We start from the raw sequence: 17,360 nt of genomic DNA, 5'->3' as shown, positions 1-17,360 counted from the left end.
GTCCCTCCCAACTCAGCATATTCTATGATTTTTTTTCCTGATATCTGAATCTCCTGTCTCAGATTAAGGCCGTTTCCCCTTGCCCTCTCACTGCGGGCACTATAGAAGAGACCGCTCCCCACCGCACTCCAGTGTCCCCCCGGTGGCTGCAGTTGCCCCAAAGGGTCGCCCAGATTGCCCCAAACCCCCCCACACCCTCTGCCCCGGCTCCCTCCCGCGGCTGTCGCTCCTCCTGCCGCCAGGGGGCGCTGCGGCGGCAGGGGCGCCGCTCTCTCCGCCCGCCGGGGCCGCGGAGGAGGCGGCGGGGCCGGCCCGGGCGGCGGCGGGAGGGACCGGGGGAGGGACCGAGGGACCGGGGCACCGGGGGTGGGACGGAAGGAGGGGCGGCGGCGGCGGGGCCGGGCCGGGCCGGGTCGGGCCGGGCCGGGCCGGGCCGGGCCGGGCCGGGAGGTGGAACGCGCGGCCCCGCGGAACCCGCCGCGGGGCCTGCGGGAGCAGCATGGCCGCCAGCCTGTGGATGGGGGACGTGAGTGTCCGGCCGGGACCGCGCGGCTTTGTGCGGGGGGCGACGGGGCTACAGGGGCACGCGGCTGGGCCGGGGGGGCGCGGGAGGCACTGACCGGCTGATACCGTCACTGACCTGCACCCGCACAATGACTGACACTCTCCCACCGACCGACTGACACCCTCTCATTGACACTCGCACTGACTGGCACTCTCACACCAATTGATGCCGTCCCTCTGGCACCGTCACACTGGCTGTCTGACACCATTACAGCAACTGACAGCCTTACGCTGGCTGACTGACACTCTCACTCTAACGCCCACACAACAACGGACAGACTGATATCCTCACAGTTCTGACACCCTCACTCTGACACCTGACACCAGCTGACCCTCTCCCTGACCGACTGACCCCTTCACACCACTGACACAGCCTCACAGCCCCTCACACCTGAACTCCCCAAGTGACACTCACATCATACACTCCTGTGCATGCTGACATGCTCACCACAGGCTGACACACACTCAGACATAAACCCCAGCTTGACAGGCTTATTTGTGAGCAGTTATACACACACACCCCCTAGAGTGACCCTCATTGCCTGCCTGCAGCCAGGTCACAGCGAGACTTAGACCAGTGTCACTGGTGGTCAGACACATGCATGGGCAGTGAAAAGTCTCACAGCTCCATACTCTTAAGAGGCACTTACTCCCATACTCACAGCGTGTACACTTGCATGCTTCAAGGATTTATCTGATGTTTTACATGCTCAGCTGCTATAGGCAGTTACATGCTTACATTGTGCAAGGCATTTACACATACTCATGGTTGTGCTGCTAATTGTGCTCACACTTGTAGGCACATTTGTATGCACCTGTCCAAGATTATCCCTCACAACCTGCCGCCTACATGCACACCTGTGGGTGCACTTACGCCCTCATAGGGATTTGTACTCCCCTACGTGCACGCACATTCAAAGCATTTGCACTTCCTGCTAGGTCCCTCATTCCTGCCTGTGTGTGTACCTGGCAGAAAGAGCAGCTGTGTGAAGCACACTCACAGGGGCTTCCTCACCCAAGAGTATTGATGCCCACTCACGTGCACACTGTAGGTACACTCACAATTATGCACAGCCCACGATGTTCCTTGTGTGCCCCTCATACACCTTGTGCCCCTGTGTCCTTTACACTCACTACTGAACACACTGCACTTTCACACACGTGTACTCACCCCAGCATGTTGTAGTGCTCTGCCACCCAGCCGCACTGCATGTGTGTGTGTGCTCAATGTGTTGTGGTGCCTGCATTGCTGCCACTGTGGTACACTGTGACACACACATGCGGTCCCACTGCTGCGTGCAGTGTCTTTGCTATCTGTCACACACTTGTACACACCTGTGTGCACTCCACTATGCATGTACAATGTCACAACTTCTCTGCCACCTGTTTCTTGGATGCACATCTTCCTTCAGCCCCTTTCTTGCAGCTCACACCATCACAGTCCTGCTTGCACGTAGTGTTCCTCATCTCTCACGTGTGTGTGTACACACAGCTCAACACATCCCTGAGAATCCCACTGGGTACTTCTCTTCCACACACACACTCAGCACACCCACGTTATCAAGGTGTCATCCTCTACCTGCCTCTGCTCGGGCATGGAGACTCTGGAGTCTGTTCTCCCTTTTCCCCACAGAGAGGGTTCTCTGCCACCTCTCTATGATAAAGCCCATCTTCTTTTTCATCACTACTCTCACAAGCAGGCCGTGGCTCTTTGAGCCATATGGACATATCCAAGCAACTGGTTGTGTTTACAAATACAGCTTTCCTGTGCACACACACAGCCAGGATCACCCTGCATGGCACATCTGTGCAGAGTGGTGCTGCCTCTGCGCCTGGGACAAGTCAGTTGTGCTTCACACTCACCTCCACAGGGCATCTACTGCCTTTGACACGTGCAAGTGCAGTACGGTCACCTTCTTTCACATACTGCACAATCTGTCACACACGCAAGTGGTGGAGCCACTGACAGATACACAAATACTTGAGGGCTGTAGGTTACCATGAGCCACCTGTCTTACACAGGTAAATACATGGAGCTATATATATTTTATACATACATTTTTCAGCTCCATGTTACTTGTCACACACACCGCTCCCCATTCTAATTTTGGTTAGTTCCCTCCTCCAGTTTCTGTTATACACAGAGGTGCCCTGTTCACCCAGGCTCTTCGTAGTATATTTGATCCAAATTCCAGTGCCATTTCCTACTTGTCAGTACCTTACACCACTCAGACACTTGCTCTCCAGCATGTTCACATGCACTCTTACCTGCACAGTGCGGTCCTTCCCTGTGACATGAACGTGGTCAGTGCTCCCATGGGCAGGATGAAGCGTAGAGCTGCTGTGGGACGCGATTCCAGGGTTTCCCCCGAGTGTTGCCCTGGTATAACCGGGGTTGTGCGGGCAGACACAGCTCTGCAGACCCCTGCCGCAGCTCCACAGGGCAGTGTCACCTGCCACATGCCGCCCGGGGTTGTGCCACACTGTGTATCCACAGTGCTGGCCCAGCCTTTGCTTGCACCTGGGGAAGGAGCCTGCCACCTTCTCCCCTGCTCCCTGTAGGAAATGCTCAGTTTGTTGCTGTATGTTTCTGAGTGGCTTTTGTCCTTCTGTGAAGCTCCCTTGTTCTCTGAAATTCATGCTGTCTCTTGGGTTCCACTTTGCAGACTGTTGAGCCTGGTTCATGCATGCCTGCTGGTTTTGAGTGGCATCGACCCTCTTAAATGAGTCTTCTTTTTGAAGTGTAAGGGTAAAATCCTTCTCAATAATGTTTTAACGGCTTAGAGGGACTTTGACACATATATTCTCTTTTTTGTAGATGCCCAAATCTAACTTTCTTTCTCTTTTTGCTTTTATAGCTGGAGCCCTATATGGATGAAAACTTTGTTTCAAGAGCCTTTGCCACCATGGGAGAGCTTGTACTGAGTGTAAAAATCATTCGAAACAGGTTGACAGGGTAACTGTTTCTGTTTGTTCTCCGAGTGTATTTGGACTGAAGCCTCGCTGTGGTCCATCCATATCAGAGTGAATTTTCCCTTTGAGTTTCTCACCATTGCTGCCACCAATATGTGAATATTGCTGGGAGCAATGGAGAGGGCACTGCTGGCTCTTCAGCCTCCCCTCAACAAACACGGTTTGGTCCACATCCTGCAGTGCTCCAGCACTCAGCCAGAGCAGTGTATGTATCTCATTCCATCCTTCTGGCTCTACACCTCCCCAGCTTTGGTTGCTAGTCTGTAGTACAGCTATGTGATGCTGTACTACATTCCCACTAGAGGTGGGAAGTCAGACTTAGAGCAATAAGAGAACCTTTAAAGTTCATTTGAAATAAAATGAGTGATTTATGCAGAAAAAAATAGTTTCATTCTTATTCGTTATTCTTTTAAGTGTTGTAATTTCAGTTTTCAGTAGTTTAAACTTGGGTGGGCAAATTGATAGTCAATGAAAGTGGGAAGTAAACTGTGAGCTAAACAATTTTCTATGTGCTTATCTACTTGACTTATGGTAAGTAGGGGCTGTCTCTTGAGATCCGACTTCTCTTAGGTAGCCAATATTTATACTTTAGAAAGAAGCTCTTCTATGTATTGCAACTATAGCAAATTTCTTACCAGTTATGTAAAATACAACTTTCCTCATCAAATGTGTTTTAAGTTTATAACTTTTGTCTCTTCTCTTCTGTGTTGTATGTTCAGAATTCCAGCAGGCTATTGCTTTGTAGAATTTGCAGATCTAGCTACTGCAGAGAAATGTTTACACAAAATCAATGGAAAACCACTTCCTGGTGCTACACCGGTAAGTAAATGGGATCAGCCAGTTGAGAACCAAAACTTGGTAGGGACAGATAGTGTAGATTGTGTATTTTTAATGATTACAGATAATTCAGTGGTTAGCAAACTGGGATTCGTCTTTGCTTCAGAATTGAAGTTATGACTATAAAACTGCTAATGTTCTTGCTCCGAAAATTGTTGAGAAAAAACAGTGATTTCTTTGTGACTGTCTAGATAAAATTCAAGTGTAGAAGTGTTGTGGGGTGTGATGTTTTTTATATCTAACCATTGCTGCTCTTACCAAAGTTGGACTAATCAGAAACCTGAGAAGAGCAAGGAAGAAATTAGACTGAGCATAGTGTATGTCTGCCTCAATTCTTCCATCTCTCTCATTTTGTATAATCATGGAGTCACAGAGTGGTTTGGGTTGGATGGGATATTAAAGCTTATCATATTTCATCCCCTATCATGGGTAGGAACTTCTTCCACTAGACCACGTTGCTCTAAACCCCATCCAACTAGGCTCTGAGCATTTTCAGGGATGAGGCAACCTGAGAATTTAGCTGTGTGTATAGAGGATGAACTTGCAAATTTACACTTTCTTTTGAATAGCGTTGATTGGCAAGAGAAACATGACTTTTAATTTTGCATTGTTCTTGGCCCTTAGCAAACAGAGGTTACTCAAACCTCTTTAGAGTGGAGAACAAGACAGAGTATTGAATAATTGCAGTGGATAACTAGCATCTCTTCTACATAAAAGCTGGGTAGTTAGGGAGAAGAAGAGGAATAGGCGGAGAGGCTAATTTTAGGATGTTGACTTGCATATGTGGTAGATTAAAATGGGACGGCTGACACAGCTGTCTGTTGTACCCACAGGAGTTGGCTGCAGTAAGCTGGGGTGACTGATTCATAAAGCAGCTCTAGAATCACCTCACTTATGGTATGATATACAAAGTCAATGGATTCCTATTTCAGAGTAGTTAATACCCAGAGGAGACTGGGAAGTTCGGGTTGAGCTATTCAGTCAACATTGCTGAGAGGGTGACGTGCCCCGTTAAAAGGAGTCGATGAGAGGCCTGGAGATATCTGTTTCACGTGTTTGCTCATGATTAAGGCAAGCTGATCATCCTGGATGCTTTCTATAGTCACTGGAGAGACAAAGAGAGCAAGGAGTAAGATAATAATGGAAATCTGGTTTTGGGAATACCCGTCTTTCTTCACAGTTTTGTTCAAAACACGGTGCTGTGTGGAGGGATGATTTACATAACACATGGAGAGAACCTACAGATGTCAGGCAGAGATCCAAAGCAGCCCAAATCAATGCACTCAGCAGGCAACTGCCCAGCTCATCCTTTGCATTTAGAGAATTTTGTTTACAGAAAACTTGAGTGTGGCTCATGCTTTTATTTCTTTTTAAATACTGAATCATTCAAGGGAATAACAGAGAGCCATGGTGCTGGTGGTGTTTCTCTTTTCCAAGCATTGGTGTTCACAGTTCCCATCTGAGTGGCAGTACTCTCAGGTGCCTTGTTGATTGTAAACCCAGAATATTGCAATGAAGAGCAAGATCCCCCCCAAAAAAAGATCTACGTGCTTCAAAGTGGAATCTAAATTTTGTGTTAGCTTGTAAAGAATCCACAGAAAGTTGTGTAGTACTGTGCTCCAGAGAATGCAAGCATGCAAGGAGCAGGATTATAGTCTAGAGTTGAGTCTGTGCTCTATTTCCCAAGAAGTATTTACCTGGTTTTGAGGGAAGGAAATCCATCATATGAGGGCTCTTCACTGTACTGAACAAGTACCCTGATCTTTAGGGCATTTCTGATTGTGATCTGAAATCCTGATTTTAGGATCTGAAATCCTGATCCTGAGATTAGCCCCTGATCTCTAAGACTGATTCAAAGATCTTGGTCTCCTTACATCTTGGTCTAAACTTAGATGTAAGTTGGATAAAAGTTGCTAAAAGTCTGGTAGGTGGGGGACAGAGAGTTCCAGATGTGCCAGAGGGCACAAATGTGGTCTGCTGCGAAACTTATTTCGAAAACAAATTCAGATGCAAAATTTAAAGAGGGCTTCAGCGTCCAATGTAGTTCTTTCAGAACCCTTTGAATCTTACTAAATGTCCAGAACCAAGTATTTAGCCACACTTCCAGACTCAGGTTGGTTCCATTTTCCGGTGTGTTGGATTCTGGTCTGCTAGTGTTTGTGTTAAATCACAAAAGTCCAGTAATGGTACTGTCATTTCATTTTAAGACCTGAAAATTGGAAGAAATTTAACATTTGTTGTTTCTACCTCTGTTTACATTTTATTTTCATTACTATATCTGTACTGATGCTAAATAAAAACATACTTGTTACCTTAACTGGCTGGCATGAAGGCATTGAACATGTGTCAGCATTAAGTTGTATTAAATCAGCTTATTGTATTTTTCCATAATTGCTTGAATTCACATGACAACGTTTGAATGTATGGATTCATTTTTGCCTTGTTTCAGGCGAAGCGATTTAAATTGAATTATGCAACATATGGAAAACAGCCTGATAACAGGTAAGTGCTCAATATTTAAATATTAATTTTTCCTGCTTGATGTCTCTCTATTAATTGCCTTGCAAAAAGTATTCAGAATATGTAAACTCAAAGTTCATCACTGCCAGTCTTTAGTAGAAGGAAGAGAACTTAGACTGCCAGTTTTGTGTTTTGCACTGTGTGTGGCACAGCAGATTTATCCAGTGTCCTTTAAGGTATTTAAACTTTGTAGCATCAAAGTATCTAATTCATATATTATAATTTAAGATCTATATATTATAATTTAGATCTGTGTATTGGAAATAGCTTATCTATAAATGAGATATTTTTTCTTGCCGTTTTAGAAATCGGAAATATCCTGTGAGTAATAAGCTTGGAAATAATCTTTAAATAAAAAGCAGTATTAAGTTGATTGGTTGTGCTGCTTCAATTAACTTGAAAAAGCAGTGTCAATCAAAATTTTAGTTAATCAGCTTAACTAGTGGCATTTAAATTCTCCATTAAATGGTCTTTTAGTATCACTCTTCTCTGAGTTCAGATATTTAGGCTAAATGGTAACTGTCACTACTGCACTACTGTCACTCAGCATGTCCCTTTTTTTTTTCTTAATGATTATATTTAAGATGTGCTTTTGATTTCTTTAGTCCAGAATATTCCCTTTTTGTTGGAGATCTGACTCCTGATGTGGATGATGGGATGCTGTATGAATTTTTTGTTAAAGTTTATCCATCATGTAGAGGTGGAAAAGTTGTTTTGGACCAGGCAGGAGTATCCAAGTAAGTTGTCTTTTATTCACTTTTTTTTTTTTTTTACTTCACATGTTGCAACAGGAAATATAGAATACAGCAAGGGGAAAAATATTCTTTTAGCTTAGATTTTAGTAATCTTAAAATGTAGTGGTTTTGGCTGTTCAGTCTGCAGTTTGCTTGAGTTTTGATAGGCACCATGGGTATTTTCACTCCTCTGTCAGTGTGAGGCCCTTTGTGTGTTATTGCACTTCTTAAAATGCTGAAAAATATCTTAAGTAATCTTGAAACACTCTCTTCCTGGACTCTTGCGTGGAATTATGCTTTACAAACTTCAGGCTATTGAGTGCATATTCCTGTGAGAGCTGTATGTGTTTTCTTTCAAATAGGGTAGGGCACACAAAGCTATGATTCACTGTCAAGTTCTCAGTAGCTGCCTTGTCTTTTCTGAAAATGTCTTGCTAAAAGTAGGTAACAAGTGGTTGGATCTCTTAATGTAATTAAAACATTTTCTAAATAGCACAAAATTAAGCTGTATTTTCCAGGGAAGGAGCAGTTGGTGAGCATCCTTGTTTTCGAAGCAGAGCATGGCTCTGTGAAGCACAATTTTGTGATATAACACCTCTGAGAATGTTGGGATAAGATATAGTTATGGCTGTAGGTCCCTCCACCTTCTCATATGTGGTTTCTTAGTCTTAGGTTGGTTTCTGGAGGTCTCTGGTCCAGCTCCTACCAGGACTGCAGCCAGCGCTAGATCATATCATCCATGGATTGTGTAGCCTGGAAAACCTCCCAGGATGGAGTTAATTCAGGCTGTCTGGGCAGCCTGTTCCAGAGCTGCACTTCTCCCCAGTGATGAAGTTCCTCTTCATGTGCATCTTGAACCTCTTGCAGAGCTACTTAGTCTCTCTGGCTGTTGTGTCCTCATGCTGTCATTACCACCTCCCCTGGGACTGACACTGCTGGGCTGGGCTCTGTGTGCCTTCTGCTCTTCCTCAGTGTAAACCCCACAGTTCCTGTTGTGCTGCACCTGCTTCAGTCTTTGTCTCTAGAACAGGTGTTGGTGCTGCAGGTTGGACTGTTGCTGCAGGTTGGGTTTGGGAGCTGTGCATAGGTGCAGACCTCAAGGAAAGGTAGCTGCTGGGTAGCTTCCCAAGCTGTGGTAGCTTGAGAAGCTGGGGAGGAGCAGGGACTTAAGAGTCCTGTTTCTGGGAAGGGCAAAGCTGTCTCCCGTGGCAGTGCCAGAGTGTTGGTGCCAGGGGCTTTGTTGGGACTTGTGCAATTGCTCAAAGCTGAGGCATCTGCAGGTGTCAGTGTGATGTGAGAAAGGAGCTTAGGGCTTGTGGACATGCCCAGTGAAGTCCTGGCCCTTCCAGCCAGGGCTGGTGGATCAGGAAGGCCTCCTCCCAGCACTCTTGTCCAGACAGGAGAGGAGCTTGGAGCATGGTGCTGTGGTGCTATGCCTACTTCTCTGCTCTCTGCTGAGGGTACAGGTGCTGGGGCCTTCCAGACTTCAGGGGCAGGACAGAAGGTCTCCAGGGAGGTCCTGGCCAGGAAAAAATTATTTCTTTCCTCACCAGTGGTTTAGCCATTGGTGTGGACAAGCTAAATGTGTGGAAGAGTTGGAAGAATCAGTGTCTGGAAGACTTGGAAGAATCACTGTCTCCCTTGCAGCACCCAGCATCTATTCCTGTACACTGCATCCATCTCTATCCGTTTCTGTTTTGGAACTGCCAGTCTTCCCAGTTTCTCTTACACACTCCTGGTCCCATCTGAAAATCTGGAGGAGTCTTTTGGCAGCTTAGAAACTTAGTTGGGTTTGTGTGTGAACACCTTAAACTGACTTAGAAGTTGACTTTCACTGGATTAATTTGCCATAGTCGTTTGGCAGAGGGCAAGTTAAATGAACGTCACTCTGTGTAGAGTTTTGCTTGTGTTTAATAATCTAGTTTCTATGTAGATAAGTCTAAGCTTTGATCTGGTCTTTTTGTGAGGAGGATACATCCATACCTGTGTGTGTATATGTATATATATTTTTTTATTTTTTTAAATATATATATATATATACATATAAATAAGATATTTATATATCTTGTGTGTGGAACTTGTTGTGCGAGGTACTGCCTTTTCTGGGGCATGAACTGCTCTGAAATAGCTGCCAGTGGGGACCTCCCTTGAGTAGTACATGATGCTGCTTTCAAAATAGAACATAACTTGGCGTTTAGCAGTTCCCACAGAATAGATAATGCACTGTAAGTTTACACCCTTGTTATGGCTCATTCTTTTCCCCAGGTAGACAAGCCCTTCCCTCCCAAACTTCTTCCTTTGCTTAGATGGATTCCTCTTACCCTCCCACATCTAAGTCTTTGATCTTTCTGCTGTGTTAGGCAGCCCATCCCATGATGGGATCCTGGCACTGCCCTCTTGGATGCTGTTGCATTGCTTCTGACTCACTACAGCATCAAAATCCCACGCAAACAGGACTGTTGGGGTTGGAGGGAGTTGGAGTTTTCTGTCTGGCTGACGTGCAGTGCTGCCACATCACAATGAAGGCTTGTTGCAGTGTCCAGGGGTTCTGGATTGATATAACAGTCTTTTCCAGCCAGGTCTTACAAGATCTTGGAGATCTATATCACGCCCAAGATAGCTCAGCCACCTCAGATGGCATAAAATTAGCAGTATGGCTTCTGTGGCAGTGTTGGAAACACAATAGTTTTAATGAAAGGCAAAATAACAAAGCTCTTTACAGAGAAAATCCGAGCCAGGTGTAAGAGGCTCTTGCTCCTGGTAAAACACCTCATAAAAGCTATTAGTTTCTTTTGTTGTCTTCTTTTTCTAGTGAATTGCTTGGGCAGGACTTTTTGGCTTCTGTCCAATTGGCTATCTTTAAGTTTGAGGTGAAGTCCCCCAGGTCCTATGAGGTGTTTTTTTACCTAATTGAGGAGAGAAACTTCTGGGCTTTTTGCATTTTTAAGGAGACAAAGGATAATTTTGTCACTCCGTCAACAGGGGGCACATTCCTACACTGGATGTACTGTCCCCCCCATTCCAGCTGTGCTTTTGAGATTATCAGTTTCCTCCAAGCAGAGATTTGGGGCTTTACCATGTGTCAGTTCACACATTTCAGCATGGCTTGTGTCAGCTCACTTCCAGTTCCCCAGAATCCGCTGGCACAAGAACTACATTGTTACATTGACAAGCCCTCCAAAGTACTGCCAGAGCTTGGACGCGTGGCTTCAGGCATTCTGGAAAAGCAACTGAAACGCAGAATAATTTGATCTTTCCCAAGAGCAGGCACAACAACCCTAATGAACCTTTTTGTTCACCGTGTTTCCCAAACCAAATCAAACTTCACCGTAACTAATTTTTATAATGTGGCATTGCTCTTTGGGGTTGGTTTTATGTGAGTTTTTCTATGTCTCTGCAGAGGTTACGGGTTTGTGAAATTCACAGATGAACTGGAACAGAAGAGAGCGCTGACAGAGTGTCAGGGAGCTGTGGGGTTGGGCTCTAAACCTGTACGCTTGAGTGTGGCTATACCAAAAGCGTGAGTAGAAGAACAGCTGGACATTTATTTGAAAAATCACATCTGGTTTTAAATGCCTTTTAGTGCTTTGGGTACATGTCCTGGATGTGGCCATCACAAAATGAAAGAATACCCATGAATAAGGGGTGTATCAAAATGCCCAGGAGTTCAAAGAAATTATAACATTAGCTCAAGACTAAGCATTTTACACTGTTTTGAATTGTATATATTGTTAAATCCGTACACGTGTGCACACACTGTAGTTAAATATGATTGTTTTTAAAATGTATGTTCCTTTGCATTAAATTGAAATAGTTTAAATCTTCTTAACGATGTCTGGATAGCAAAGCTCAACTACCTTGCTAATTCTCTTATGATGTCTACTACACATAAGACTTTTGGGGCAGGGATTAACTTTTTTTTCTGTGTTTGTTCAGAACCTGATACAATGAGATCCTGGTCTGACTTGGGGCTCGTAGCACTAGGGTAATACGAATCATAGTAATTGCTCCCTATTTGAATAATATTTAGATTTTCAGTGACCTCATAAGGCTTGGCGGGGGGAGGGGGGAAAGGAAGAGAAAAGCAGAAAAAATGGGTGCATTGTGGTGAGAAGATTCATGTTTCCTTCTTCCTGCTTCTCACTAATTTCATCATTAGTAGAAATAGCTTTATGTGTGACATATTTTCATTTCCAAACAATATTTGTCATCTCATTATTTCAAATCTTGGTAGTTAGGTGGAATGATGTTCCTTGGGAATGCTGCCACTTCATAAAGTGGCAAGGAATAGAAATTTTAGTCAGTTCTCAGGGTATTTAAGTTTATTTTTTGATTACTATTACTTTGTATTTCATGAACTTTCTCAAGTCTGTGCATTGAACATCAGTTCAGAGAGAAAGGGGACAAGTCCTTGCGTAGGTTTCTGTATGACAGTGGCAGAAGGGAAAGTTTTTTTCCATTCTTACAAAAGAAAACGTGAGGTTTTTTGCCAGGCTTTAAGTCTTTAACTCTTCATGTAAAGCAGGACTCAGTGCTTTCCCTCAGAAAGTTGCAGATCACTTAAATTCATCCTCTTTACCAGACAGAAGAAGGGACTCCAGTATCTGGATTGTGGTTCAGGATTGTTCTAAACTGAAGCTCATAGTCCTGAACTCTTCCCTTCCCAAAGCCAGGAAGTGATATCCAATTAGCTCATAAAGAATGAAAGTCATGTTTATTAATGAAGAGGAATATGAATACAGGAAAGGGTATTTAAATCACTTCTTTATGCAAATAATAAATATTGCTGCAGTAAATAGTGAATATATTTTCAAGATTGAAATTTGCTTGTTAGACTAAACCTTGTATCTTTACCACATTGTATCTTAAGCTGTTTCACTGCTTTTTTCCTACTTGTTCTATTTTATTGCAATTTTAAAAAATGGTTTATTGCTGTTTTATTGCTATTTTTATCCTGCTTTGTTTTTGAAGTAATCGTGTGAAACCAATGGAGTACAATCAGATGTACAACTATAATTACAACCAGTATTACCAACAGTATCACAACTACTACGCTCAGTGGGGGTACGACCAGAACACGGGCAGTTACAGCTACAGCTACCCCCAGTATGGCTACACGCAGAGCACCATGCAGGTAGGGCAGCACAAAACCACAGAGCTTGAAAGGTGGGATGGGAACATCTCATCTTCAGTTCTGAGAATCACAGAATGTCCTGAGCTGGAAAGGACCCACAGGAATCATTGAGTCCAGCTCCTGGCCCTGCCCAGGACACCCCAACAATCCCGCCCTGTGCCTGAGAGCATTGTTCAAATGCTCCTGGAGCCGAGGCAGCCTTGGGACCGTGACTATTCCCTGGGGAGTCTGTTCAGTGCCCAAGCTCCTTCTGGGGGAATAATCTTTTCTGGATATCAAGCCTGACCTCCCCTGACACAGCTCCAGCCATTCCCTTAGGTCCTGTCCCTGGTCATGGAGAGCAGAAATTGGAGCTGTCCCTCAGGAGGAGCTGCAGACCCTAATGAGCTCTGTCCTCAGTCTGCTCTGCTCCAAACTGAACACACCAAGAGATCTTAGTATATACCTCTTAATAATGAAGTCTTAATATCGCTACTATTTAGTGTTTAGCCCCTGGTGTGTCCTGTTGCATTATGGAGAGTATATTGCTGAGGTAAAAAAAAGTCTGGAGGACACAAAAGGTCTCTTAGTACAGTTGTGATGGTAGAAGAGTACAGGTACAGGCAGTGCTCGGAGTGCCTTTGGGATCCTTCATAAGCTTTGTTATAAAGGATAGAACACATCAGAACAGTCACCCCACTTCAACCCTGGAATCTCAAGAACTGCCTCTGATAGAAGTTTAGTGTAGGGTCTTGCCTGTGGAGTGTTAGGAATGGAATTCAGGCTTAGGTGTGAAAAATTCTGTTGTAATAACTCCAGTATAAAAGTCAGTCTCTGACTGTACTAATCAACAAGCAATGCTTGCAAAAGAAAAGATAATTATCCACTGTCCTAAGGGGTTTGTTTTTCCTTGCAGACATATGAAGAAGTTGGTGAGGATGCGTTGGAAGGTATGTTTCTCAAATTGAAGTTGTCTGTATGTTCTGCACTGCTTGGAGATAGACTTTCTCATATTGGCCCTAATTTCAATTTATAATATACCTTTATCTTTGAGTAAATCTGAGAACATTTGTGAGTCACTGTCACCTAGAACAGTTGCATCCTGGTTTTACTGTTGCTGCTCCTATTCTGAACCTGGTGAGGACTGAAACTCTTTGACTTTCCCAGCACTGAGATTTTAACCTTCTGTAGTACTGAAATTGTTATCCTTTTTTTACTAGGGTTTCTTTTTCTGATATGTTACCAAGAAAAAGGTAGATATTCTGGTTTTCTATAAAATCCTGACATTTAGAGCCCAGAATACTTCATTGTGCTTTTAGTTTACAAGTAAAAGGGAATAATATTAGTCACCACACTGATAAAATATTTCAAGCAGTTGTTGCTTGAAATGGATCACTAAACCGGATTGGGGTTTTAGATACCTGTACAAGTAGCTTTTATTTATTGATGCATGAAACTATAATTTCATGCCAGCCATTCCAGATTTCTGTCTTAAGTGCAATATGCACTATGCAGTGTATCTTACTCTATTCTTAAAAAACAAAAAAATTAAAAATAGTAACAGATCTACAGGATTCACAGGTATGCATGATGATGTGTGTGGAAGCTGTTAAAAGCATTCTAGGAGAGCTTCTCTTTTGCTGAACCAAACATACCAGGACTAGAATTGGGATATCTCTGGATATTTCTTTTCCTGGTTGATTAAATGAAAGATTCGTACCTTTGTAGGAAACTGAATTAATGTATTGTCACTGTATCATTCCTTTTCCTTAAATCTCTTCTCCTGTAATGTGTTACAATATGACATAGCTAAAACCAAACATAGAATCCTGGAATGGTTTGAGTGGAATGGAACTTCTAAAGCCATCTTTATCCATCCACTGCCATGGGCAGGGACACCTTTCACTTAACCAGGTCACTCCAAGCCCTGTCCAACCTGCCCTTGGACATTTAAAGAAATGGGTCAACTACAGCTTCCCTGAGTAACCTGTGCCAGGGCCTCACCTCCCTCACAGGGAAGATACATGTTTATAAGCATTTTGTTCCTGATGTGTTTTAGAGTCTTCCCAATCCTTCAGCTTTGTAGTGAGAGTCATTCATTGTGATTGCTCTGATAACCTGAGCTTTGGGTTGCTGGTGTTGTCAGGTGAGCTTTACACCCTACAGGGGTTTGGGGAGTCCATCACTGTGCATTCAGAGCGGCAGGATTGGATCTGCACGCTTGTTGTCCAGCTCCAAAATGCTTTCCAAACATTTGTTCTACATGTAAAATAGGGCTATGCTCACCATGATGCTGTGGTGCCACGGACACTCCCTTCATTCCTAGCTGTGACTCCTGCTGGAGGCTTTGGCAGATGAGCTCTGGTGGCTGCTTGCAGCAGCACAGAATGTTCCCATCCATCCATCCATCCATCCATCCATCCATCCATCCATCCATCCATCCATCCATCCATCATTTGTGACCTCACAGTGGAGGGAGCTGAAAGGAATGAGTGTCCCTGCCTCTGTTTCTGCCCTTCTCATCAGGACAAACCCCTTCTGGCAGTGCAGGTGGCTGCACTGGGCTGTGAGGTGCAGTTGTGTGTTCCCTCCACTGGCTCTTCTGTGGGGCAATCACTGTTGTCAAAAGGGACATGTTTTTGGATGTAGTTATTCCTTATCTCATTGCAGAGAAATTGAATAGGACTGATCGGGTCAAGTTTATGATTGGGCAAGTGCTGGGAATGTTTGGTGACTCACAGAATCACAGAATACTTGGGGTTGGAAGGACCTCTGGAGATCATCCAGTTCAATTCCCTGCTAATGCAGGCTTACGTAGAGTATGGGACACAGGAACACATCCAGGTGGGTTTGGAAAGTCTCCAGAGAAGGGGACTCCACACCCTCCCTGGGAAGCTGTTCCAGTGCTCTGCCACCCTCCATGAAAAGAGCTTCTTGTTCATGCTGAAGTGGTTGCTCCTTGTCCTGTCAGTGGCACCACTGAAAAGAGTCTGGCACTGTCCTCTGACACCTGCCCTGGAGATATTGAGACTCCCCCCATGTTTGTTTTAATATACCAACTTGTTTACAGGGTGTGTTTTTTCTGAACACCTTTGATGCGTGACATATTTTCCTCCCATAGATCCCACACCTCATTTAGATGTCCATGAAGCAAACAAGCAGTTTATGGAACAGAGTGAAGAGCTCTATGATGCCTTGATGGACTGTCATTGGCAGCCTTTGGACACTGTCTCATCAGAGATCCCAGCTGTGTTATAACCTCGTTGCTGAGGTGTCTGTGAGATCCTCCCAGTGCGCTCCAGACTGTTACACTGCCCCGGATCCTGCACTTGTGAGGGGTGGCCCTTTCCCCACCCAGGCCAGGTACTCGGAGTACAGGAGGACTGTGGCCTTTCCTGTAGAGAACAAGTATTGTAGGAGCATCACGGTAACCTTTATTCATGGTGAAAATTAGAACTGCGACAATTTTATTCCTTTTCTCTTGAAATGAACTCTTAATATTTCCTGGGAATTGTAATTTATAAACTTTCAACAAGATGGCACAGGAGAGAGACTCTACTCCATCGTACAATAAAAAAGTTGGTCTTTTAAGTAAAATTACCCTTTGCAATTTGGTTCCTGCCCATCTTTCTGCTTTGCTGCCCATTCAGCTGTCTTAAGTCATTTGACCCAATGCTCATGAATGTGTTATTTCAAAAAAGACCATTTTTAGACACCACTAAAATATCTCAAAATCTTTCCAGTGACTGGGTAAGGTTGCTGTAACTTGAGCATGGGATGAAAGCTTATGTTGTGGTTAACTTAAGCTGTGATCTTGAGCTTGCAAGTTTGATATTCTTAAGCAATCGACCCAAAGAGCACGTTGGAGAGCAAAGGCAGAAAGGAGTGTTATAAAGCTTTTACCTGGTGGTATTTTGCACACCTGGCCTGCTTCTTCACCTGTGTATGAGGAAATAATTCCCCATGAACCAGCAGTTTAAAACACTTTTTCCAGCAACCATATTTAAATGTTATTTTGTGTATCATGCCTATTTTTTTTTTCATTGTGGACACACCATGATGGTCTCATTGAGATGATGAGATTTTGTAGTGTCTTCCACTGTCCAGTCAGAGTGAAACTTAAGATCTTGCAGCAAAAACGGGTCAGAGCAATTGCCTTGATATATTGTGCAACAAATGGTTGTTAACTTGGAAAGCGGTTTTTTACTGGATGTTGTATAAGCTGAATGGACAAGCAATATATTTAAACTGATATGTTGCATTAGAGGTGAAAGTGAAAATAATAGCACTTATATACATGTTATAAGCCCTTTTTCAGGCTTTTGTGCCTTAAACTCTTGGAGAAATAGGAACAGAGAAACTACCTGTAATAAATGTCTATCCAAGAAATAGTTTGGTAACTGAAATTGCTACTGCAGAGCATTTCGTTGCCTCCCTGCCCATGTTGATGCAGAGATTTACGATAAAATTTAAATACTTTGATAAAGTTACTTCTACTACACCTTTGTTTGTGTCCATAATTATGACCTATTTGTCAGTCTATGGTCTCTTTTTTATCAGCTGGAAGTGGGATGTGAGGGGAATGGTGATGTGACTGGAGTTAGGTTATTCCTAATGAG

At 44.0% G+C, this 17,360-nt stretch overlaps 1 protein-coding gene across 2 annotated transcripts; it reads left to right on the top strand.

The window, feature by feature from the left end:
- Positions 1–433: 433 nt before the first annotated feature.
- Positions 434–17,242, top strand: TRNAU1AP (tRNA selenocysteine 1 associated protein 1). 2 transcript variants are annotated; one of them, XM_058040265.1, is made up of 10 exons: positions 440–526; positions 3,231–3,307; positions 3,423–3,520; positions 4,257–4,356; positions 6,824–6,876; positions 7,500–7,631; positions 11,029–11,148; positions 12,600–12,762; positions 13,658–13,691; positions 15,863–17,242. In XM_058040265.1, exons 3-10 carry the CDS (start codon positions 3,435–3,437, stop codon positions 15,997–15,999), a joined length of 825 nt encoding a protein of 274 aa, XP_057896248.1. In that variant the 5' UTR covers positions 440–526; positions 3,231–3,307; positions 3,423–3,434; the 3' UTR covers positions 16,000–17,242. The 2 variants fall into 2 exon arrangements, with proteins under 2 accessions (XP_057896247.1, XP_057896248.1); XM_058040264.1 differs by lacking the exon at positions 3,231–3,307 and having other exon boundaries at positions 434–526.
- The last annotated feature ends 118 nt before the right edge of the window (positions 17,243–17,360 follow it).

The sequence above is a fragment of the Melospiza georgiana genome, chromosome 24 (genome assembly GCF_028018845.1).
Source record: "Melospiza georgiana isolate bMelGeo1 chromosome 24, bMelGeo1.pri, whole genome shotgun sequence".
Classification (NCBI taxonomy): domain Eukaryota; kingdom Metazoa; phylum Chordata; class Aves; order Passeriformes; family Passerellidae; genus Melospiza; species Melospiza georgiana.
The sequence above is the reverse complement of the archived record's forward strand: the minus strand, read 5'-3'. Positions and strand labels throughout refer to the sequence as shown.